This window comes from Nansenia antarctica (genome assembly GCF_963989245.1).
Source record: "Nansenia antarctica genome assembly, chromosome: 9".
Taxonomy (NCBI): Eukaryota; Metazoa; Chordata; class Actinopteri; order Argentiniformes; family Microstomatidae; genus Nansenia; species Nansenia antarctica.
In genome coordinates, this window is record NC_137679.1 from 46,177,710 (window position 1) to 46,202,837 (window position 25,128).

A 25,128-nucleotide genomic window follows, 5' to 3' on the forward strand; every position below is an offset into this window, starting at 1 on the left:
GGTAGTGTTGTGGTTGTGTTGTGGTGATGTTGTGGTAGTGTTGTGGTGATGTTGTGGTAGTGTTGTGGTTGTGTTGTGGTGGTGTTGTGGTGGTGTTGTGGTAGTGTTGTGGTAGTGTTGTGGTAGTGTTGTGGTGGTGTTGTGGTAGTGTTGTGGTGGTGTTGTGGTAGTGTTGTGGTTGTGTTGTGGTTGTGTTGTGGTTGTGGTTGTGGTTGTGTTGTGGTTGTGTTGTGGTAGTGTTGTGGTAGTGTTGTGGTTGTGTTGTGGTGATGTTGTGGTAGTGTTGTGGTGATGTTGTGGTAGTGTTGTGGTTGTGTTGTGGTTGTGTTAGTGTTGTGGTTGTGTTGTGGCAGTGTTGTGGTTGTGTTGTGGTTGTGTTGTGGTGGTGTTGTGGTGATGTTGTGGTAGTGTTGTGGTGATGTTGTGGTAGTGTTGTGGTGATGTTGTGGTAGTGTTGTGGTTGTGTTGTGGTAGTGTTGTGGTGGTGTTGTGGTGGTGTTGTGGTGGTGTTGTGGTCGTGTTGTGGTGGTGTTGTGGTGATGTTGTGGTTGTGTTGTGGTGGTGTTGTGGTAGTGTTGTGGTGATGTTGTGGTTGTGTTGTGGTGGTGTTGTGGTAGTGTTGTGGTGGTGTTGTGGTTGTGTTGTGGTAGTGTTGTGGTGATGTTGTGGTTGTGTTGTGGTGGTGTTGTGGTTGTGTTGTGATGTTGTGGTAGTGTTGTGGTGGTGTTGTGGTAGTGTTGTGGTGGTGTTGTGGTGGTGGTGTGGTAGTGTTGTGGTGGTGTTGTGGTGGTGTTGTGGTGGTGTTGTGGTGGTGTTGTGGTGGTGTTGTGGTAGTGTTGTGGTGGTGTTGTTGTGGTTGTGTTGTGGTGGTGTTGTGGTGGTGTTGTGGTAGTGTTGTGGTGGTGTTGTGGTGGTGTTGTTGTGGTTGTGTTGTGGTGGTGTTGTGGTGGTGTTGTGGTAGTGTTGTGGTGGTGTTGTGGTGGTGTTGTGGTGGTGTTGTGGTAGTGTTGTGGTGGTGTTGTTGTGGTTGTGTTGTGGTGGTGTTGTGGTGGTGTTGTGGTGGTGTTGTGGTAGTGTTGTGGTGGTGTTGTTGTGGTTGTGTTGTGGTGGTGTTGTGGTGGTGTTGTGGTAGTGTTGTGGTGGTGTTGTGGTGGTGTTGTGGTGGTGTTGTGGTAGTGTTGTGGTGGTGTTGTGGTGGTGTTGTGGTGGTGGTGTGGTAGTGTTGTGGTGGTGTTGTGGTGGTGTTGTGGTGGTGTTGTGGTGGTGTTGTGGTGGTGTTGTGGTAGTGTTGTGGTAGTGTTGTGGTAGTGTTGTGGTAGTGTTGTGGTAGTGTTGTGGTAGTGTTGTGGTAGTGTTGTGGTGGTGTTGTGGTTGTGTTGTGGTGGTGTTGTGGTGGTGTTGTGGTAGTGTTGTGGTAGTGTTGTGGTAGTGTTGTGGTGGTGTTGTGGTGGTGTTGTGGCAGTGTTGTGGTAGTGTTGTGGTAGTGTTGTGGTGATGTTGTGGTGGTGTTGTGGTGGTGTTGTGGTGGTGTTGTGGTATTATTGTGGTTGTGTTGTGGTTGTGTTGTGGTAGTGTTGTGGTAGTGTTGTGGTGGTGTTGTGGTAGTGTTGTGGTAGTGTTGTGGTGGTGTTGTGGTAGTGTTGTGGTGGTGTTGTGGTGGTGTTGTGGTATTATTGTGGTTGTGTTGTGGTAGTGTTGTGGTTGTGTTGTGGTAGTGTTGTGGTAGTGTTGTGGTAGTGTTGTGGTTGTGTTGTGGTAGTGTTGTGGTGATGTTGTGGTGGTGTTGTGGTGGTGTTGTGGTGGTGTTGTGGTATTATTGTGGTTGTGTTGTGGTAGTGTTGTGGTTGTGTTGTGGTAGTGTTGTGGTAGTGTTGTGGTAGTGTTGTGGTAGTGTTGTGGTTGTGTTGTGGTAGTGTTGTGGTGATGTTGTGGTAGTGTTGTGGTAGTGTTGTGGTTGTGTTGTGGTAGTGTTGTGGTGATGTTGTGGTAGTGTTGTGGTTGTGTTGTGGTAGTGTTGTGGTAGTGTTGTGGTAGTGTTGTGGTGGTGTTGTGGTAGTGTTGTGATAGTGTTGTGGTGGTGTTGTGGTAGTGTTGTGGTAGTGTTGTGGTTGTGTTGTGGTGGTGTTGTGGTAGTGTTGTGGTTGTGTTGTGGTGGTGTTGTGGTAGTGTTGTGGTTGTGTTGTGGTGGTGTTGTGGTAGTGTTGTGGTGGTGTTGTGGTTGTGTTGTGGTTGTGTTGTGGTAGTGTTGTGGTAGTGTTGTGGTTGTGTTGTGGTGGTGTTGTGGTAGTGTTGTGGTGGTGTTGTGGTGGTGTTGTGGTGGTGTTGTGGTTGTGTTGTGGTGGTGTTGTGGTAGTGTTGTGGTAGTGTTGTGGTAGTGTTGTGGTGGTGTTGTGGTGGTGTTGTGGTAGTGTTGTGGTAGTGTTGTGGTTGTGTTGTGGTTGTGTTGTGGCAGTGTTGTGGTGGTGTTGTGGTAGTGTTGTGGTGGTGTTGTGGTATTATTGTGGTGTTGTGGTGATGTTGTGGTGGTGTTGTGGTAGTGTTGTGGTAGTGTTGTGGTAGTGTTGTGGTGGTGTTGTGGTGGTGTTGTGGTAGTGTTGTGGTTGTGTTGTGGTAGTGTTGTGGTAGTGTTGTGGTTGTGTTGTGGTAGTGTTGTGGTTGTGTTGTGGTAGTGTTGTGGTAGTGTTGTGGTAGTGTTGTGGTGGTGTTGTGGTGGTGTTGTGGTGATGTTGTGGTAGTGTTGTGGTAGTGTTGTGATAGTGTTGTGGTGGTGTTGTGGTGTTGTGGTGGTGGTGTTGTGGTGGTGTTGTGGTAGTGTTGTGGTTGTGTTGTGGTAGTGTTGTGGTAGTATTGTGGTGTTGTGGTTGTGTTGTGGTGGTGTTGTGGTATTATTGTGGTGTTGTGGTTGTGTTGTGGTGATGTTGTGGTGGTGTTGTGGTAGTGTTGTGGTGGTGTTGTGGTTGTGTTGTGGTAGTGTTGTGGTAGTGTTGTGGTATTATTGTGGTGTTGTGGTTGTGTTGTGGTGGTGTTGTGGTATTATTGTGGTGTTGTGGTTGTGTTGTGGTGATGTTGTGGTGGTGTTGTGGTATTATTGTGGTGTTGTGGTTGTGTTGTGGTGATGTTGTGGTGGTGTTGTGGTAGTGTTGTGGTAGTGTTGTGGTAGTGTTGTGGTGGTGTTGTGGTAGTGTTGTGGTGGTGTTGTGGTGGTGTTGTGGTGGTGTTGTGGTGGTGTTGTGGTAGTGTTGTGGTGGTGTTGTGGTTGTGTTGTGGTGGTGTTGTGGTGGTGTTGTGGTGGTGTTGTGGTAGTGTTGTGGTAGTGTTGTGGTGGTGTTGTGGTGTTGTGGTAGTGTTGTGGTGGTGTTGTGGTGGTGTTGTGGTGGTGTTGTGGTGGTGTTGTGGTGGTGTTGTGGTAGTGTTGTGGTGGTGGTGTTGTGGTGTTGTGGTGGTGTTGTGGTGGTGTTGTGGTAGTGTTGTGGTAGTGTTGTGGTGGTGTTGTGGGGGTGTTGTGGTAGTGTTGTGGGGGTGTTGTGGTAGTGTTGTGGTAGTGTTGTGGTAGTGTTGTGGTGGTGTTGTGGTGGTGTTGTGGTAGTGTTGTGGTGATGTTGTGGTGGTGTTGTGGTGGTGTTGTGGTAGTGTTGTGGTGGTGTTGTGGTGGTGTTGTTGTGGTGTTGTGGTAGTGTTGTGGTGGTGTTGTGGTAGTGTTGTGGTTGTGTTGTGGTAGTGTTGTGGTGGTGTTGTGGTGGTGTTGTGGTGGTGTTGTGGTAGTGTTGTGGTGATGTTGTGGTGGTGTTGTGGTGGTGTTGTGGTAGTGTTGTGGTGGTGTTGTTGTGGTAGTGTTGTGGTAGTGTTGTGGTGGTGTTGTGGTAGTGTTGTGGTGGTGTTATGGTAGTGTTGTGGTGGTGTTGTGGTGGTGTTGTGGTGGTGTTGTGGTAGTGTTGTGGTAGTGTTGTGGTGGTGTTGTGGTGGTGTTGTGGTGGTGTTGTGGTAGTGTTGTGGTAGTGTTGTGGTGATGTTGTGGTAGTGTTGTGGTGGTGTTGTGGTGGTGTTGTGGTAGTGTTGTGGTAGTGTTGTGGTGGTGTTGTTGTGGTGTTGTGGTGATGTTGTGGTGGTGTTGTGGTGGTGTTGTGGTGGTGTTGTGGTATTATTGTGGTTGTGTTGTGGTAGTGTTGTGGTTGTGTTGTGGTAGTGTTGTGGTAGTGTTGTGGTAGTGTTGTGGTTGTGTTGTGGTAGTGTTGTGGTTGTGTTGTGGTGGTGTTGTGGTTGTGTTGTGGTAGTGTTGTGGTTGTGTTGTGGTTGTGTTGTGGTGGTGTTGGGGTCAGACCGTGTCAGACTGGGCAGAGTTCAGCATGGTGCTGGGGGTGTGGTTGTGTTGTGGTGGTGTTGTGGTTGTGTTGTGGTAGTGTTGTGGTTGTGTTGTGGTAGTGTTGTGGTGGTGTTGGGGTCAGACCGTGTCAGACTGGGCAGGGTTCAGCATGGTGCTGGGGGCAGAGATGAGGCTGAGCAGCTGGGCGTTCCTCCACTGGTCAGCTGACAGGTTCCTGCGGGGGTACACCATCTGGAGGGACACCAGGGCATCTGAGAGGGACTGGGGGAGGGGGGGAGGGAGGGAGGGAGGGAGGGAGGGAGGGAGGGAGGGTGGGAGGGAGGGAGGGAGGGAGGGGGGGAGGGAGGGAGGGAGGGAGGGAGGGGGGGAGGGAGGGAGAGTGGGAGGGGGAGGGAGGGAGAGAGGGGGGGAGGGAGGGAGGGAGGGAGGGGGGGGAGGGGGGGAGGGAGGGAGAGAGGGAGGGGGGAGGGAGGGAGGGAGGGAGGGAGGGAGGGAGGGGGGAGGGAGGGTGGGGGGGGAGGGAGGGAGGGGGGAGGGAGGGAGGGAGGGAGGGAGGGTGGGAGGGGGAGGGAGGGAGAGAGGGGGGGAGGGGGGGAGGGAGGGAGGGAGGGAGGGAGGGTGGGAGGGAGAGAGGGGGGGAGGGAGGGAGGGAGGGAGGGAGGGGGGGAGGGAGGGAGGGTGGGAGGGAGGGAGGGAGGGAGGGAGGGAGGGGGGGAGGGAGGGAGAGAGACAGAGAGATAGAGAGAGATAGAGAGAGAGATAGAGAGAGACAGACAGACAGACAGGGAGAGAGACAGAGAGAGAGGGGTTATGAGCCAGATCTGATCAGGGTAATAATAATAATAATAATAATAATAATAATAATAATAATAACTTTATTTGTATAGTGCTTTTCCTGCAAATGTTGCAGCTCAAAGTGCTTTAATAATTATATAATCTTAATTTAATTATTTTGTTGTAGATGCTAGTTAAAGATGCTAGTTATAGATGCTAGTTAAAGATGCTAGTTATAGATGCTAGTTATAGATGCTAGGTATAGATGCTAGTTATAGATGCTAGTTATAGATGCTAGTTATAGATGCTAGTTATAGATGCTAGTTATAGATGCTAGTTATAGATGCTAGTTATAGATGCTAGTTATAGATGCTAGTTATAGATGCTAGGTATAGATGCTAGTTATAGATGCTAGTTATAGATGCTAGTTATAGATGCTAGTTATAGATGCTAGTTATAGATGCTAGTTATAGATGCTAGTTATAGATGCTAGTTAAAGATGCTAGTTATAGATGCTAGTTATAGATGCTAGTTAAAGATGCTAGTTAAAGATGCTAGTTAAAGATGCTAGTTATAGATGCTAGTTATAGATGCTAGTTATAGATGCTAGTTATAGATGCTAGTTATAGATGCTAGTTATAGATGCTAGTTATAGATGCTAGTTAAAGATGCTAGGTATAGATGCTAGTTATAGATGCTAGTTATAGATGCTAGTTATAGATGCTAGTTATAGATGCTAGTTATAGATGCTAGTTATAGATGCTAGGTATAGATGCTAGGTATAGATGCTAGTTATAGATGCTAGTTATAGATGCTAGTTATAGATGCTAGTTATAGATGCTAGTTATAGATGCTAGTTAAAGATGCTAGTTAAAGATGCTAGTTATAGATGCTAGTTATAGATGCTAGTTATAGATGCTAGGTATAGATGCTAGGTATAGATGCTAGTTATAGATGCTAGTTATAGATGCTAGTTATAGATGCTAGTTATAGATGCTAGGTATAGATGCTAGGTATAGATGCTAGTTATAGATGCTAGGTACAGATGCTAGTTATAGATGCTAGGTATAGATGCTAGGTATAGATGCTAGTTATAGATGCTAGGTATAGATGCTAGTTAAAGATGCTAGTTAAAGATGCTAGGTACAGATGCTAGTTAAAGATGCTAGTTATAGATGCTAGTTATAGATGCTAGTTATAGATGCTAGTTATAGATGCTAGTTATAGATGCTAGGTATAGATGCTAGGTATAGATGCTAGTTATAGATGCTAGTTATAGATGCTAGTTATAGATGCTAGTTATAGATGCTAGTTATAGATGCTAGTTAAAGATGCTAGTTAAAGATGCTAGTTATAGATGCTAGTTATAGATGCTAGTTATAGATGCTAGGTATAGATGCTAGGTATAGATGCTAGTTATAGATGCTAGTTATAGATGCTAGTTATAGATGCTAGTTATAGATGCTAGTTAAAGATGCTAGTTAAAGATGCTAGTTAAAGATGCTAGTTATAGATGCTAGTTATAGATGCTAGTTATAGATGCTAGTTATAGATGCTAGGTATAGATGCTAGGTATAGATGCTAGTTATAGATGCTAGTTATAGATGCTAGTTATAGATGCTAGTTATAGATGCTAGGTATAGATGCTAGGTATAGATGCTAGTTATAGATGCTAGGTACAGATGCTAGGTATAGATGCTAGTTATAGATGCTAGGTATAGATGCTAGCCATAGATGCTAGCCTACCTTGCTGTGAGGGACAAACTCCTCCATCATCTTCTTCAGCGGGTTGTCATAGTCCACCACCATCTGGCCCAGCCGGGGGTACTCCCTGTCGCTATGGCAACACCCCAACAACACAGTTACCATGACTACGCCTCACAACAACACAGTTACCATGACTACACCCCATAACAACACAGTTACCATGACGACACCCCATAACAACACAGTTACCATGACTACATCGGGGTGTGTGTGTGTGTGTGTGTGTGTGTGTGTGTGTGTGTGTGTGTACCTAGCTCCGTGCGTCATGTCGTGGGCATGGTTGTACAGGCCTATGATGGCCCTCCTCTCCTCTATGTGTATGTGTGTGTGTGTGTGTGTGTGTGTGTGTGTGTGTGTGTGTGTGTGTGTGTACCTAGCTCCGTGCGTCATGTCGTGGGCATGGTTGTACAGGCCTATGATGGCCCTCCTCTCCTCTATGTGTGTGTGTGTGTGTGTGTGTGTGTGTGTGCGTGTGTGTGTGTGTGTGTATGGTGTGTGTGTGTGTGTGTGTGTGTGTACCTAGCTCCGTGCGTCATGTCGTGGGCATGGTTGTACAGGCCTATGATGGCCCTCCTCTCCTCTATGCGCGACAGCAGCAGCATCAGACTGGCGTACGTCACCACCAGCTCCAGGTAGTTCTTGGTCAGGTCAAAGTTCACCGTCTCCATGGCAACAACAACAACAACAACAGAGTGGTTAGCAGCAGAACAAACATTTACATGTTTGTCATTTAGCAGACGTCTTATTCCAAAGCGACTTACACTCGATACATTTGACTAAGCAAGTGAATCATCAATCCACCAGGCGTAGCACGAAGAGTAATCCAGCTCAGGCCCGGGGCCACTGGCAGTTGTTGTGATTTTTATTTTTATTTTTTATGGACAATGGAGTGATGGCCCAGAAAGGCGACAAAAAAAAGTTTTGCCTGAAAACTAAGACAATAATCTATAGCGGCTAACGGGGGGTGGGGGTGATAGCGCTAGCACTAACGGTGCTAAATGGATATCGCTAGCACTAACGGTGCTAAATGGATATCGCTAGCACTAACGGTGCTAAATGGATAGCGCTAAAACTAACGGTGCTAAATGGATAGCGCTAGCACTAACGGTGCTAAATGGATAGCGCTAGCACTAACGGTGCTAAATGGATAGCGCTAAAACTAACGGTGCTAAATGGATAGCGCTAGCACTAATGGTGCTAAATGGATATCGCTAGCACTAACGGTGCTAAATGGATATCGCTAGCACTAACGGTGCTAAATGGATAGCGCTAGCACTAACGGTGCTAAATGGATAGCGCTAAAACTAACGGTGCTAAATGGATAGCGCTAGCACTAATGGTGCTAAATGGATATCGCTAGCACTAACGGTGCTAAATGGATATCGCTAGCACTTTAGCACTAACGATGGTCTAACAATGATGTAAGTAGCGGCAGCCCTGACCTTAACACCTGCAGAATTACTAAGAAAACAGTTTACCGTGACTGTGATCTCCACGCTGTCTGGAACTGTACCTAGCTCCCTGAAGCTAAAAGTTATTTCAACAGCAGCAGAGTTTAGCAGACAGGAAGATTAGTTAGCTCGCGCATCATGTGACTTGGATGAGACTTACTGCTACCTAGTTAACTGGAACACTACTTTACATTGTTAGCAGACTCACAAAACAAGCTGTGTTAGTTGATTAGCAATGAGACGTTGATTTTCAACAACGTGGAAATGTATTTTCTAGGCAAGGCAAGTTTATTTGTATAGCACATTTCATACAACAGGGGCAATTCAAAGTGCTTTACATACATTATTTAAAAATACAGCAAGAGGAGCATAGTAAGAAAATAAAAATGACAATGAATAAAAGCAAATATAAGAAGTAAATAGATAAAACATTTAATAAGACAATAGTTAATGGAAAAAAGACATTGAGAGAAGTGTTTGTGTTTAATCATAACTGCTGCAAAACATGAAGGTTTTTAGCTTAGATTTAATTACTTTAAGGGTTTGGGCCTGTTTGATTTCTTCAGGGAGTTTGTTCCAGGAGCATGCAGCAGCGTGACTGAAAGCTGCTGCAACGTGTTTTGTTTTCACTCTTGGAATGATTAGCTGATTAGTCTCAGCTGACCTTAGGGACCTTGCGGGAATATAGGGTGGGAGGAGATCTGATATGTATTTTGGTCCAAGACCATTTTGTGATTTGTATGTAATTAGGAGGATTTTGAATTAAATTCTCTGAGAGACTGGTAGCCAGTGCAGGGATCTCAGGATTTCTTTGTTTTTGTTAGGATCCTAGCAGCGGCATTTTGGATGAGCTGCAATTTACGAACAGCTCCTTTAGATAGGCCTGTTAGTAGACCAGCTCCTTTAGATAGGCCTGTTAGGAGACCATTACAATAATCAAGTCTACTCGAAACAAATGCATGGATGAGTTTTTCAAGGTCTTGTTTGGACATGAAACCTCTCATTCTTGTTATGTTTTTCAGGCTGATTTAGTTATCGAGTTTATGTGGCTGTTGAAGTTTAGATCGGAGTCTAGAATTCCACCAAGATATCTGACCTGTTTTTTAGTTTGAAGAGAGAGAATCAACTTTTGCACTGACTTTCAATCTTTTGTCAGGTATACCGAATACAATTATCTCTGTTTTGTCCTTGTTTAGTTGGAGGAAGTTTTGTGTCATCCAGGCGTTTATTTGCTCAATGCAATTACAGAGATTGTCAATGGGACTATAGTCGTTCAAATGTAAATTTGAGTGTCATCCGCATAGTTGTGGTAGGCAATTTTGTTCTTTTTTAGGATGTGTCCCAATGGAAGCATCTAGAGATTGAATAGAAGGGGGCCAAGGATTGACCCTTGGGGAACCCCACATGTCATTTTTATTTGGTCAGATACAAAGTTGCCAATGGAGACATAGTAGCTTCTGTCCTGTAGGTAGGATCTAAACGTTTAGGGCACTTTTCTAAAGAAAAGTCAGATCATTACATCAGATCCCGACATGAGGACCAAAGCATTAGAACGTGACACAAATGGAAAATAAAAATCCAGAAATACTGATAACATAAAAAGTATCAGGACTTATGTAGTGCAGATGAATAAAGTCACCTTGGCACTCTGGAATGTTGATGTTTGGCCGACTTTATTCATCAGAAATGCATAAATGATGATGCTTCATTTTGTAGCCAATCAAAGCGTTGTTGCTAGGTAGATACCACATAAAACACTGTAGGTAGTGAGTGTTCCGGAACTTCACGGAATAGGTAAAGACTTACAATGGTTATAGAGGGTGTATAGATGTGTGAATATAGACAGGTTAGATCAGCGGTTCCCAACCCTTTAGGACTCACGGCCCACTTTACCGATATGTCCAGTATTCGCGGCCCACTCAGTAGCCGTGCGATTTTTTTTCGCGTGCACGCGCACGAGCGCTCAAAACAACGACGTAATTTGACCAAAAACTAGAGGGAGCGTGGCAAAAAAAATAAAAATAAATAGCGGTTCAACCATTAAAGCCGAGCGGCGATGTTTTATATAGCAGGTGATCAAATACCAAGATCGTAAATGTTGTATGTGTTCAATATTTACGACCAAACATCCTTGTGTGTGGGCAACTCCCGACTCCCGACTAGGGTTGCCAGATGGGCTCAGGTTTTTTTGATGGAATTAGCGGTTTTAAACTGAAGCGAGCTGACTTCTTCTTTTCTGATGGAAATATCGGCGCACACCACACACAATACGATCAAGGCTGTTCAATCCAAGATTTTTTATCTTTTTAAAATTAAAACGTTTTTGTAACAAAAAAACGTCAATAAAAAAAGAATGTGCCCATGATTTGGCGGCCCACTTGCAGTACGGCCCACAGGTTGGGAACCCCTGGGTTAGATGGTTATAGAGGGTGTATAGATGTGTGTATATAGACAGGTGAGTTAAAGACTTACGATGTCGAAGAACACCTGACAGGCGTCGATGGTGTTGAGCAGCTCGCTGACGTGATCCTGCAGAGGAACACAGGGTCACTACTGACACACCTACTGACACGCCTACTGACATACCTACTGACACACCTACTGACACACCTACTGACACGCCTACTGACACGCCTACTGACACACCTACTGACACACCTACTGACATGCCTACTGACACGCCTACTGACACACCTACTGACACGCCTACTGACACACCTACTGACATACCTACTGACACACCAACTGACACACCTACTGACACACCAACTGACACGCCTACGGACACGCCTACTGACACGCCTACTGACACACCTACTGACACGCCTACTGACACACCTACTGACACACCTACTGACATACCTACTGACACGCCTACTGACACATCTACTGACACACCAACTGACACGCCTACGGACACACCTACTGACACGCCTACTGACACACATACTGACACGCATACTGACACATCTACGGACACGCCTACTGACACATCTACTGACACACCTACTGATACGCCTACTGACACGCCTACTGATACACCTACTGACACACCTACAGGACCAGGTCATTACTGACACACCTACTGACACACCTACTGACACGCCTACTGACACACCTACTGACACACCTACTGACACACCTACTGACACACCTACTGACACATCTACTGACACGGCTACTGACACACCTACTGACACGTCTACTGACATGCCTACTGACACGCCTACTGGCACGCCTACTGACACACCTACTGACACACCTACTGACATGCCTACTGACACGCCTACTGACACGCCTACTGGCACGCCTACTGGCACGCCTACTGACACACCTACTGACATACCTACTGACATACCTACTGACATACCTACTGACACACCTACTGACACGCCTACTGACACACCTACTGACACACCTACTGACACACCTACTGACATACCTACTGGCACACCTACTGACACACCTACTGACATGCCTACTGACACGCCTACTGACACACCTACTGACACGCCTACTGGCACGCCTACTGACACACCTACTGGCACGCCTACCGACACGCCTACTGACACACCTACTGACACACCTACTGACATACCTACTGACACACCTACTGACACACCTACTGACACACCTACTGACACACCTACTGACACGCCTACTGACACACCTACTGACACACCTACAGGTCATTACTGACACACAGACACATCACATGATACGTTCACATCATCTCGACGCCTAGAGTGGTTAGATGGTTATAGAGTGGCAGGGTTGTCTCACCTTGAACTCCAGCACGTCTACGAAGGTGTAGTAGTAGAGCGCCAGGTTCTTCAGGATCTCTGACTTCTCCTTCTGCAGCTGAGCCAGCTGGGCTGGGGGGGGCAGGACACCTGAGTCACCTCTGACCTCTAACCCTGACCCTGACCCTTCTCCTTCTGCAGCTGAGCCAGCTGGGCTGGGGGGGCAGGACACCTGGGTCACCCCTGACCTCTAACCTCTAACCCTGACCCTAACCCTTCTGACCTCTGACCTCTAACCCTCCTGACCTCTAACCCTTCTGACCTCTAACCCTCCTGACCTCTAACCCTCCTGAACTCTAACCCTTCTGACCTCTAACCCTCCTGACCCTTCTGACCTCTAACCCTCCTGACCTCTAACCCTTCTGACCTCTAACCCTTCTGACCTCTAACCCTCCTGACCTCTAACCCTTCTGACCTCTAACCCTTCTGACCTCTAACCCTTCTGACCTCTAACCCTCCTGACCTCTGACCCTTCTGACCTCTAACCCTTCTGACCTCTAACCCTCCTGACCTCTAACCCTTCTGACCTCTAACCCTCCTGACCCTTCTGACCTCTAAACCTTCTGACCTCTAACCCTTCTGACCTCTAACCCTTCTGACCTCTAACCCTTCTGACCTCTAACCCTTCTGACCTCTAACCCTCCTGACCTCTAACCCTTCTGACCTCTAACCCTTCTGACCCTAACCCTTCTGCAGCTGGGCTCTGGACTACAGGAACTCCTGAGTCTCAACTCTGTAGAACCTTAACCCTTAAGGTCTAGACAGCTGATGGTTCTAGAACACCAGGAGGTCTGGACAGCTGATGGTTCTAGAAAACTGGGTCATCCCTCCTTCTCACTCTCCTCTCCTCTCCTCTCCTCTCTTCTCCTCTCCTCACCCCTCCTCTCCCTCCCTCTCTCTCTCTCTCTTCTCCTCCCCTCCCCTCCCCTCTCCTCTCCTCTCCTCTCCTCTCCTCTCCTCTCCCTCTCCCTCTCTCTCTCTCTCTCTCTCTCTCTCCTCTCCTCACCCCTCCTCTCTTTCTCTCTCTCTCTCTCTTCTCTCTCTACTCTCCTTGTGTCCATCTGTATCCCTCAGTAATAACAGTAATAACACAGTAATAACACAGTAATAACACAGTAATAATCTAGCTGGTAGATTCCTCAGCAGAGTTTGAAGAGCAGAACAGTGAAACTCACCAGGAAGAACATTCCAGAAGCAGCCAGGTCAGCAGAACAAACAAACACAACAACAACACAGACGTTAAGATAAGATCACCAACCTCTAGTCTCCTTACATCACAACACCGCATCACACACACACACACAGCATCACACACACACACAGCACGCACGCACGCACACACAGACACAGACACACACAGACACAGACACAGACACACACACAGACACACACACACACACACACACACACACACACAGACACACACACACACACACACACACACACACACACACACACAGACAGACACAGACACAGACACAGACACAGACACAGACACAGACACACACAGACACACACACACACAGACACAGACACTAACGGTGTTGTTGCGTGTCTCCACGGCGGGGAACTTGCGGACGATGAACTTGACGGCCGACTCCAGCGCCTTATCCACCAGGCAGGAGGGCTTGGCCTTGGGGTCCGCACAGGCCTGGGGGTGGGGGGGAGACATTACAGCTACAGTAGACATGTCTGAACACACACACACCCTGACCCCAGACCCAGACGTCGCCTCCTCCCACCCTGACCCCAGACCCAGGGACAGACCCGGGGACACCGGATACGACCCTGACCCCAGACCCGGGGACAGACCCGGGGACAGACCCGGGGACACCGGATACGACCCTGACCCCAGACCCGGGGACAGACCCGGGGACACCGGATACGACCCTGACCCCAGACCCGGGGACAGACCCGGGGACACCGGATACGACCCTGACCCCAGACCCGGGGACACCGGATACGACCCTGACCCCAGACCCGGGGACACCGGATACGACCCTGACCCCAGACCCGGGGACAGACCCGGGGACACCGGATACGACCCTGACCCCAGACCCGGGGACACCGGATGCGACGCCACGTTACCTCCCTGACCCCAGACAGACAGACAGACAGGCAGACAGACATACAGACAGGCAGACAGACAGGCAGACAGGCAGGCAGACAGACAGACGCCACGTTTACCTTCTTGATGTTGTAGACGCGCGTGAGCATCCCGACGCCCCGGTCCGCGAGCACGGTCAGCTTCTCCGCGAGCTTCTGCTGGCTGGGCTGCATCGTGACGTAGTCAACCCGCGACGTTAGTTAGTGTTAGTTAGTATGTCAGAAAGGTTAACGGGGTTCTGGTGTTCGGGTGTTTATATCTTAGTGTTAGCTGTTTGGGTGTTTATATCCGGGCCATGGTGTTGTGCTCGCGGTGTCTCTCCTCCCCGGGTCAGAACGAGGCTGCTTCCTGCAACACGGCCAGGGTTGCCAGATGGGATTGACTACTTTCCAGCCTAAAAAACTGTCTAAAAGTCGCTAAATCCACCAAAAGCCAGCACCAATATTATTGTCAGAAAAACGCTAATTCCTATTGGGCAGGTTTGATTGATTGATTGAAAACTTTATTAGAAGATTTGCAGAAGTAGGTACATGAAAGTACATATTACATACAAGGTCAACTAACAGGATAAAAACCCAAGAAAGCCACTGGCTTATTTCAATTGGGGTCCTTGATTCTCAATTCATCGTTTAGGTGCCCATCATCTCCTGCCCCTAAACTGGATGTCTGTTGCCAACGATGTTTGTAAAATAAAAACCTGCACAGTGTAGGCCTGGTGTAGGCTATGTAGCCACTAGGGTGTGTGTTTTAACTTCACGCATTTTGTCACTTTCAGCCACTGACATTTCGATACCGCCTAAATGCGATTTATCTATTTATCTATTTATCTATTTATCTATTTATCCAGCCAGCACAACCCGCCCAGTGAGATCAGAAGTAGTATGATAGCCCATTCGGCGGGGAACCCCGCCCCACCTGGCAACCCTGAACACGGCCGCACCGCGTGACGTCATCATTCCGTTCATACCTCCGCTGTTTGTCTTTATTCTCCTCTCTCAATCTCTTCCGAATGAAAAAATATGAGTAATAATAATAAAAAAATTCATCAGTTACGCTTAGATGGATACGCATAGTGTTCTATGAGCGTTGAGCATCGTCAGAGGCATGCAGCGTCTGTCTGCGGACATCCAGGGCTTCTCCCGGGCGAGCCTGAGGCCGCAGAGCACCCGGGTGACCACCGTGACCGGCCGGCGGCTGGTGGAGGGCCGGGGGGAGGAGGAGGAGGAGGAGGAGGAGGAGGAGGAGGGGGGGGTCTGTGGGTTCGTCCAAGACTACAGCCTGGACCTCCAGGTCGGCGTGATCCGGCCGTTCCTCCTGCTCTGTAAGACCCCTGTACCTGACCCCTCTACCCCTGCTACCTCTCTACCTGCCTCTACCCCTGCTACCTCTCTACCTGCCTCTAACCCTGCTACCTCTCTACCTGCCTCTAACCCTGCTACCCCTCTACCTGCCTCTACCCCTGCTACCTCTCTACCTGCCTCTACCCCTGCTACACCTCTACCTGCCTCTACCCCTGCTACCTCTCTACCTGCCTCTACCCCTGCTACCCCTCTACCTGCCTCTAACCCTGCTACCCCTCTACCTGCCTCTAACCCTGCTACCCCTCTACCTGCCTCTACCCCTGCTACCTCTCTACCTGCCTCTACCCCTGCTACCCCTGTACCTGCCTCTACCCCTGCTACCTCTCTACCTGCCTCTACCCCTGCTACCTCTCTACCTGCCTCTAACCCTGCTACCCCTCTACCTGCCTCTACCCCTGCTACCCCTCTACCTGCCTCTGACCCTCTACCTGCCTCTAACCCTGCTACCCTTCTACCTGCCTCTACCCCTGCTACCCTTCTACCTGCCTCTACCCCTGCTACCCCTCTACCTGCCTCTACCCCTGCTACCTCTCTACCTGCCTCTAACCCTGCTACCTCTCTACCTGCCTCTAACCCTGCTACCTCTCTACCTGCCTCTACCCCTCTACCTCTCTACCTGCCTCTACCCCTGCTACCCTTCTACCTGCCTCTACCCCTGCTACCTCTCTACCTGCCTCTACCCCTGCTACCTCTCTACCTGCCTCTACCCCTGCTACCTCTCTACCTGCCTCTACCCCTGCTACCTCTCTACCTGCCTCTACCCCTGCTACCTCTCTACCTGCCTCTAACCCTGCTGCCTCTCTACCTGCCTCTACCTGCCTCTACCCCTCTACCTGCCTCTAACCCTGCTGCCTCTCTACCTGCCTCTACCCCTGCTACCCCTCTACCTGCCTCTACCCCTGCTACCCCTCTACCTGCCTCTACCCCTGCTACCTCTCTACCTGCCTCTACCCCTGCTACCTCTCTACCTGCCTCTACCCCTGCTACTCCTCTACCTGCCTCTACCCCTCTACCTGCCTCTACCTGCCTCTACCCCTGCTACCTCTCTACCTGCCTCTACCCCTGCTACCCCTCTACCTGCCTCTAACCCTGCTACCTCTCTACCTGCCTCTACCCCTGCTACCCCTCTACCTGCCTCTAACCCTGCTACCTCTCTACCTGCCTCTAACCCTGCTACCCCTCTACCTGCCTCTAACCCTGCTACCTCTCTACCTGCCTCTAACCCTGCTACCTCTCTACCTGCCTCTACCCCTCTACCTCTCTACCTGCCTCTACCCCTGCTACCCTTCTACCTGCCTCTACCCCTGCTACCTCTCTACCTGCCTCTACCCCTGCTACCCCTCTACCTGCCTCTAACCCTGCTACCCCTCTACCTGCCTCTACCCCTGCTACCCCTCTACCTGCCTCTACCCCTCTACCTGCCTCTACCCCTGCTACCTCTCTACCTGCCTCTACCCCTCTACCTGCCTCTAACCCTGCTACCTCTCTACCTGCCTCTACCCCTGCTACCCCTCTACCTGCCTCTACCCCTGCTACCCCTCTACCTGCCTCTACCCCTGCTACCTCTCTACCTGCCTCTACCCCTGCTACCCCTCTACCTGCCTCTACCCCTGCTACCCCTCTACCTGCCTCTACCCCTGCTACCTCTCTACCTGCCTCTAACCCTGCTACCTCTCTACCTGCCTCTAACCCTGCTACCTCTCTACCTGCCTCTAACCCTGCTACCCCTCTACCTGCCTCTAACCCTGCTACCCCTCTACCTGCCTCTACCCCTGCTACCCCTCTACCTGCCTCTGACCCTGCTACCTCTCTACCTGCCTCTACCCCTGCTACCTCTCTACCTGCCTCTACCCCTGCTACCTCTCTACCTGCCTCTACCCCTGCTACCTCTCTACCTGCCTCTACCCCTGCTACCTCTCTACCTGCCTCTACCCCTGCTCCACCTCTACCTGCCTCTACCCCTGCCCTGACCCCTCTACCTGCCTCTACCCCTGCTACCTCTCTACCTGCCTCTACCCCTGCTACCTCTCTACCTGCCTCTACCCCTGCTACCCCTCTACCTGCCTCTACCCCTGCTACCCCTCTACCTGCCTCTACCCCTGCTACCCCTGTACCTGCCTCTACCCCTCTACCTGCCTCTACCCCTCTACCTGCCTCTAACCCTGCTACATCTCTACCTGCCTCTACCCCTGCTACCCCTCTACCTGCCTCTACCCCTGCTACCTCTCTACCTGCCTCTACCCCTGCTACCCCTCTACCTGCCTCTACCCCTGCTACCCCTCTACCTGCCTCTACCCCTGCTCCACCTCTACCTGCCTCTACCCCTGCTACCTCTCTACCTGCCTCTCTACCCCTGCTACCTCTCTACCTGCCTCTACCCCTGCTACCTCTCTACCTGCCTCTCTACCCCTGCTACCCCTCTACCTGCCTCTAACCCTGCTACCCCTCTACCTGCCTCTACCCCTGCTACCTCTCTACCTGCCTCTCTACCCCTGCTACCTCTCTACCTGCCTCTACCCCTGCTACCCCTCTACCTGCCTCTACCCCTGCTACCCCTCTACCTGCCTCTAACCCTGCTACCCCTCTACCTGCCTCTAACCCTGCTACCTCTCTACCTGCCTCTAACCCTGCTACCTCTCTACCTGCCTCTACCCCTGCTCTGACCCCTCTACCTGCCTCTACCCCTGCTACCTGCCTCTAACCCTGCTACCTCTCTACCTGCCTCTAACCCTGCTACCCCTCTACCTGCCTCTAACCCTGCTACCTCTCTACCTGCCTCTACCCCTGCTACCTCTCTACCTGCCTCTAACCCTGCTACCCCTCTACCTGCCTCTAACCCTGCTACCCCTCTACCTGCCTCTAACCCTGCTACCCCTCTACCTGCCTCTACCCCTGCTACCTCTCTACCTGCCTCTACCCCTGCTACCCCTCTACCTGCCTCTAACACCTGCTACCTCTCTACCTGCCTCTACCCCTGCTACCTCTCTACCTGCCTCTACCCCTGCTACCTCTCTACCTGCCTCTAACCCTGCTACCCCTCTACCTGCCTCTACCCCTGCTACCCCTCTACCTGCCTCTACCCCTGCTACCTCTCTACCTGCCTCTACCCCTGCTACCTCTCTACCTGCCTCTACCCCTGCTACCTCTCTACCTGCCTCTAACTCTGCTACCTCTCTACCTGCCTCTACCCCTGCTACCCCTCTACCTGCCTCTACCCCTGCTACCCCTCTACCTGCCTCTACCCCTCTACCTGCCTCTACCCCTCTACCTGCCTCTAACCCTCTACCTGCCTCTAACCCTGCTACCCCTCTACCTGCCTCTACCCCTGCTACCTCTCTACCTGCCTCTACCCCTGCTACCCCTCTACCTGCCTCTACCCCTGCTACCTCTCTACCTGCCTCTAACCCTGCTACCTCTCTACCTGCCTCTAACCCCTCTACCTGCCTCTAACCCTGCTACCTCTCTACCTGCCTCTACCCCTGCTACCTGCCTCTACCTGCCTCTACCCCTGCTACCTCTCTACCTGCCCTGACCTCTCTACCTGCCTCTAACCCTGCTACCTCTCTACCTGCCTCTAACCCTGCTACCCCTCTACCTGCCTCTACCCCTCTACCTGCCTCTACCCCTCTACCTGCCTCTAACCCTCTACCTGCCTCTAACCCTGCTACCCCTCTACCTGCCTCTACCCCTGCTACCTCTCTACCTGCCTCTACCCCTGCTACCCCTCTACCTGCCTCTACCCCTGCTACCTCTCTACCTGCCTCTAACCCTGCTACCTCTCTACCTGCCTCTAACCCCTCTACCTGCCTCTAACCCTGCTACCTCTCTACCTGCCTCTACCCCTGCTACCCCTCTACCTGCCTCTACCCCTGCTCCACCTCTACCTGCCTCTACCCCTGCTACCTCTCTACCTGCCTCTACCCCTGCTGCCTCTCTACCTGCCTCTACCCCTGCTACCCCTCTACCTGCCTCTACCCCTCTACCTGCCTCTACCCCTGCTACCCCTCTACCTGCCTCTACCTCTCTACCTGCCTCTACCCCTGCTACCCCTCTACCTGCCTCTACCCCTGCTACCTCTCTACCTGCCTCTACCTCTCTACCTGCCTCTACCCCTGCTACCTCTCTACCTGCCTCTACCCCTGCTACCCCTCTACCTGCCTCTACCCCTGCTACCTCTCTACCTGCCTCTACCCCTGCTACCTCTCTACCTGCCTCTAACCCTGCTACCTCTCTACCTGCCTCTACCCCTGCTACCCCTCTACCTGCCTCTACCCCTGCTACCCCTCTACCTGCCTCTACCCCTGCTACCCCTCTACCTGCCTCTACCCCTGCTACCCCTCTACCTGCCTCTAACCCTGCTACCTCTCTACCTGCCTCTACCCCTGCTACCCCTCTACCTGCCTCTAACCCTGCTACCCCTCTACCTGCCTCTAACCCTGCTACCCCTCTACCTGCCTCTAACCCTGCTACCCCTCTACCTGCCTCTAACCCTCTACCTGCCTCTACCCCTCTACCTGCCTCTACCCCTGCTACCCCTCTACCTGCCTCTAACCCTGCTACCTCTCTACCTGCCTCTAACCCTGCTACCCCTCTACCTGCCTCTAACCCTGCTACCCCTCTACCTGCCTCTAACCCTGCTACCCCTCTACCTGCCTCTAACCCTCTACCTGCCTCTACCCCTCTACCTGCCTCTACCCCTGCTACCCCTCTACCTGCCTCTAACCCTGCTACCTCTCTACCTGCCTCTAACCCTGCTACCCCTCTACCTGCCTCTACCCCTGCTACCTCTCTACCTGCCTCTAACCCTGCTACCTCTCTACCTGCCTCTAACCCTGCTACCTCTCTACCTGCCTCTAACCCTGCTACCCCTCTACCTGCCTCTAACCCTGCTACCTCTCTACCTGCCTCTACCCCTGCTACCCCTCTACCTGCCTCTAACCCTGCTACCCCTCTACCTGCCTCTACCCCTCTACCTGCCTCTACCCCTCTACCTGCCTCTACCCCTGCTACCCCTCTACCTGCCTCTAACCCTGCTACGCCTCTACCCCTGCTACCCCTCTACCTGCCTCTACCCCTGCTACCTCTCTACCTGCCTCTAACCCTGCTACCCCTCCACCTGCCTCTAACCCTGCTACCCCTCTACCTGCCTCTACCCCTGCTACCCCTCTACCTGCCTCTACCCCTGCTACCTCTCTACCTGCCTCTAACCCTGCTACCCCTCTACCTGCCTCTACCCCTGCTACCTCTCTACCTGCCTCTAACCCTGCTACCTCTCTACCTGCCTCTAACCCTGCCCTGACCCCTCTACCTGCCTCTACCCCTGCTACCTCTCTACCTGCCTCTACCTGCCTCTACCCCTGCTACCTCTCTACCTGCCTCTACCCCTGCTACCTCTCTACCTGCCTCTACCCCTGCTACCTCTCTACCTGCCTCTAACCCTGCTACCTCTCTACCTGCCTCTACCCCTGCTACCTCTCTACCTGCCTCTAACCCTGCTACCCCTCTACCTGCCTCTAACCCTGCTACCTCTCTACCTGCCTCTAACCCTGCTACCCCTCTACCTGCCTCTAACCCTGCTACCCCTCTACCTGCCTCTACCCCTGCTACCTCTCTACCTGCCTCTAACCCTGCTACCTCTCTACCTGCCTCTACCCCTGCTACCTCTCTACCTGCCTCTACCCCTGCTACCTCTCTACCTGCCTCTACCCCTGCTACCCCTCTACCTGCCTCTACCCCTGCTACCTCTCTACCTGCCTCTACCCCTGCTACCCCTCTACCTGCCTCTAACCCTGCTACCCCTCTACCTGCCTCTACCCCTGCTACCTCTCTACCTGCCTCTAACCCTGCTACCTCTCTACCTGCCTCTAACCCTGCTACCCCTCTACCTGCCTCTACCCCTGCTACCTCTCTACCTGCCTCTACCCCTGCTACCCCTCTACCTGCCTCTACCCCTGCTACCTCTCTACCTGCCTCTACCCCTGCTACCTCTCTACCTGCCCTGACCCCTCTACCTGCCTCTACCCCTGCTACCTCTCTACCTGCCTCTAACTCTGCCCTGTAAGACCCCGCCACCAACTACAGAAGTTGTAACATGAGTTATTACATGTTTATAACTAGAGAAGTTGTGTTAGCATGAGTTAATACATGTTTATAACTAGAGAAGTGGTGTTAGCATGAGTTATTACATGTTTATAACTAGAGAAGTTATGTTAGCATGAGTTATTACATGTTTATAACTAGAGAAGTTGTGTTAGCATGAGTTATTACATGTTTATAACTAGAGAAGTTGTAACATGAGTTATTACATGTTTATAACTAGAGAAGTTGTGTTAGCATGAGTTATTACATGTTTATAACTAGAGAAGTTGTAACATGAGTTATTACATGTTTATAACTAGAGAAGTTGTAACATGAGTTATTACATGTTTATAACTAGAGAAGTTGTAACATGAGTTATTACATGTTTATAACTAGAGAAGTTGTAACATGAGTTATTACATGTTTATAACTAGAGAAGTTGTAACATGAGTTATTACATGTTTATAACTAGAGAAGTTGTAACATGAGTTATTACATGTTTATAACTAGAGAAGTTGTAACATGAGTTATTACATGTTTATAACTACAGAAGTTGTAACATGAGTTATTACATGTTTATAACTAGAGTGTGTCTATCAGCCTCTCAGGACGCAGCCCAAGACATCGACACACTGAGGAAGTTTAAGGTAAAACACACACACATGATCTACACACACACACACACATGATCTACACACACACACACATGATCTACACACACACACACATGATCTACACACACACACACATGATCTACACACACACACACATGATCTACACACACACACACACACACACACACATGATCTACACACACACACACACATGATCTACACACACACACACACATGATCTACACACACACACACACATGATCTACACACACACACACATGATCTACACACACACACACATTGTAAATGCTTTATTTATGTCCACATACATGTACAATTCTAAAGGACATAAATACTAACAGTGCATTTTGATATCATGGAAACACTCTGTCACAGTAATGCTGAGCCAACAACCAGTTCTGCTACACACAGGATGTTATTAACAACCAGTTCTGCCACACACAGGATGTTATTCACACCAGATGATACCAGTGGATTGACAGATACAGTATCAGTACTGTACAACAGACAGTCTCCAGCTCATGGGTACAGGAAGCACCGCCTTCTCCATATTGAGCGGCTACCAATAACAGCAGATACTGAGCAGTACTCTGCTAACTGTTTGGCCCTTCTCTTAGGAAGACCAGCCATATGAAGGCCTCTAACAACAAGCTTATGAACACGGCCCAGGCTGCCAAATATGAAAACTAAAAGTTGACATCTGTAACCCCCCCCCACACACACACACACACACACACACACACACACACACACACACACACACACACACACACACACACACACACACACACACACACAATCTACACACACATGATCTACACACACACACGATCTACACACATACACACATAATCTACACACACAATCTACACACACACACACACACACACACACACACACAATATTAGTGTTAGCAGCTAGCAGGGTCAGGGTTAGCATTAGCAGCTAACAGGGTTAGCGTTAGCAGGGTTAGCATTAGCAGCTAACAGGTGTGTGGTGTCTCAGGTGAGCCATGTGCTGAACGTTAGCGTTAGCAGCTAACAGGGTTAGTGTTAGCAGCTAACAGGGTTGGTGTTAGCAGCTAGCAGGGTTAGTGTTAGCAGCTAGCAGGGTTAGCGTTAGCAGCTAGCAGGGTTAGTGTTAGCAGCTAGCAGGGTTAGCGTTAGCAGCTAGCAGGGTTAGTGTTAGCAGCTAACAGGGTTAGTGTTAGCAGCTAGCAGGGTTAGCGTTAGCAGCTAGCAGGGTTAGTGTTAGCAGCTAACAGGGTTAGCGTTAGCAGCTAACAGGGTTAGTGTTAGCAGCTAACAGGGTTAGTGTTAGCAGCTAACAGGGTTAGCATTAGCAGCTAACAGTGTTAGTGTTAGCAGCTAGCAGAGTCAGGGTTAGCGTTAGCAGGGTTAGCATTAGCAGCTAACAGGGTTAGTGTTAGCAGCTAGCAGGGTTAGCGTTAGCAGCTAATAGGTGTGTGGTGTCCCAGGTGAGCCATGTGCTGAACGTGGCGTACGGCGTAGAGAACAGCTTCCCAGGTCAGCTGACCTACCAGACCACGCCCATCCTGGACCTGCCCGACGCCGACCTCCTGGCCCAGCTCCCAGAATGCACCAGGTTCATCCAGCAGGCCAGCCAGGAGGTGAGGGACACCTGACAGACACCTATAATAATATTATACCTGACAGACTATAATAATAATAATAATAATAATAATAATAATAATAATAATAATAATAATAATGTATTTTATTTGTATTGCACTTTTCATTCAAAAGAATCTCAGAGTGCTACAGAGTTAAAATACAGCCTAAAAACATAATAAATTAAAAACAAAAACAGCCCAAAAAGTTAAAAACATAAAAAACACAAAATAAATCACAAGAATGAACCCAGGTTCAACAGTCGAAGGCCTTTTTTTAATAAAAAGGTTTTTAGGTCCGTCTAAGAGTCCAGGCTCTGTACTGCCCACATCTGGACAGGAACACAGGAAAGATACTCACTAACCGCCCTCCTCTTCCCCCCCCTCCCCCCCCCCCGCCCATGCAGGGAGGGGTGGTCCTGGTCCATTGTAACGCCGGGGTGTCCCGCGGCTCCTCCATCGTGATTGGCTACCTGATGACCGTGGAAGGCCTGGCGTTCGATGACGCGCTCGCCCTGGTGAAGCACGCCAGGCCTTCCGTCCGCCCCAACCCCGGCTTCCATCACCAGCTGAAGAACTACAAACCTAACTGCCATGGACTACGCTTCCCACTTTCCTCATCAGACAGTGTGTAGCAGACGGCTCCTGAGCCTCGACCTCAGCTCAGCAGGCTAACACTCCAGAGCTGCTGTGTGTGTGTGTAGGTGTGTGTGTGTGTGTGTGTGTATGTGTGTGTGTGTGTGTGTAGGTGTATGTGGTGTGTAGGTGTATGTGGTGTGTAGGTGTAGGTGTGTGTGTGTAGGTGTATGTGGTGTGTAGGTGTAGGTGTGTGTGTGTGTGTGTGTGTGTGTGTGTGTGTGTGTATTAGTCCACCAGCTGAGTGTCTGATAATTGATAATGATGTTTGTTTACTAATAAATCTTCTAATAAATAAAAACTGACTTATATAGCGCCTTATTCCAAAGTGCTTTACAACGGCCTCTCATTCACCCATTCACACACACATTCACACACCAATGGCGGCAAGCTACCATGCAAGGCACCGGCCCCGCTCATTGGGAGCAATTTGGGGTTCAATGTCTTGCCCAAGGACACCTCGACATGTGGGTTGAACATCATCCAGTCTGGTGTACCCTCCTCCACACCACTAGGGAGCAGCTGTGAGCTGACACCAGTGGCTACACTACTCACCTAAGCAGGC

General features: G+C 50.1%; 2 protein-coding genes across 3 annotated transcripts in view; one reads left to right on the plus strand and one right to left on the minus strand.

Annotated features, from left to right (window-relative positions):
• The window catches only part of LOC308164722 (nck-associated protein 1-like), a 34,057-nt gene extending 19,491 nt beyond the window's left edge, over positions 1-14,566 (minus strand). Inside the window, exons 1-7 of one of the 2 annotated variants that reach the window (XM_080538739.1) lie at positions 14,304-14,566; positions 13,657-13,767; positions 12,097-12,183; positions 10,786-10,842; positions 7,382-7,524; positions 6,842-6,932; positions 4,445-4,582 (exon numbers count right to left, since the gene is read on the minus strand). In XM_080538739.1, the coding sequence (XP_080394865.1) occupies positions 4,445-4,582; positions 6,842-6,932; positions 7,382-7,524; positions 10,786-10,842; positions 12,097-12,183; positions 13,657-13,767; positions 14,304-14,396 (720 nt within the window). In that variant the 5' untranslated portion in view covers positions 14,397-14,566. Of the gene's footprint in view, positions 1-4,444; positions 4,583-6,841; positions 6,933-7,112; positions 7,157-7,381; positions 7,525-10,785; positions 10,843-12,096; positions 12,184-13,656; positions 13,768-14,303 lie in introns of those variants that run through there. The other variant, XM_080538740.1, reaches the window with a different exon arrangement.
• Positions 14,567-15,241: 675 nt separating this feature from the next.
• Positions 15,242-24,656, plus strand: LOC308165736 (dual specificity protein phosphatase 19-like). Its single transcript, XM_080539883.1, has 4 exons — positions 15,242-15,544; positions 22,263-22,309; positions 23,775-23,927; positions 24,335-24,656. Exons 1-4 carry the CDS (start codon positions 15,328-15,330, stop codon positions 24,560-24,562), a joined length of 645 nt encoding a protein of 214 aa, XP_080396009.1. The 5' UTR covers positions 15,242-15,327; the 3' UTR covers positions 24,563-24,656.
• The last annotated feature ends 472 nt before the right edge of the window (positions 24,657-25,128 follow it).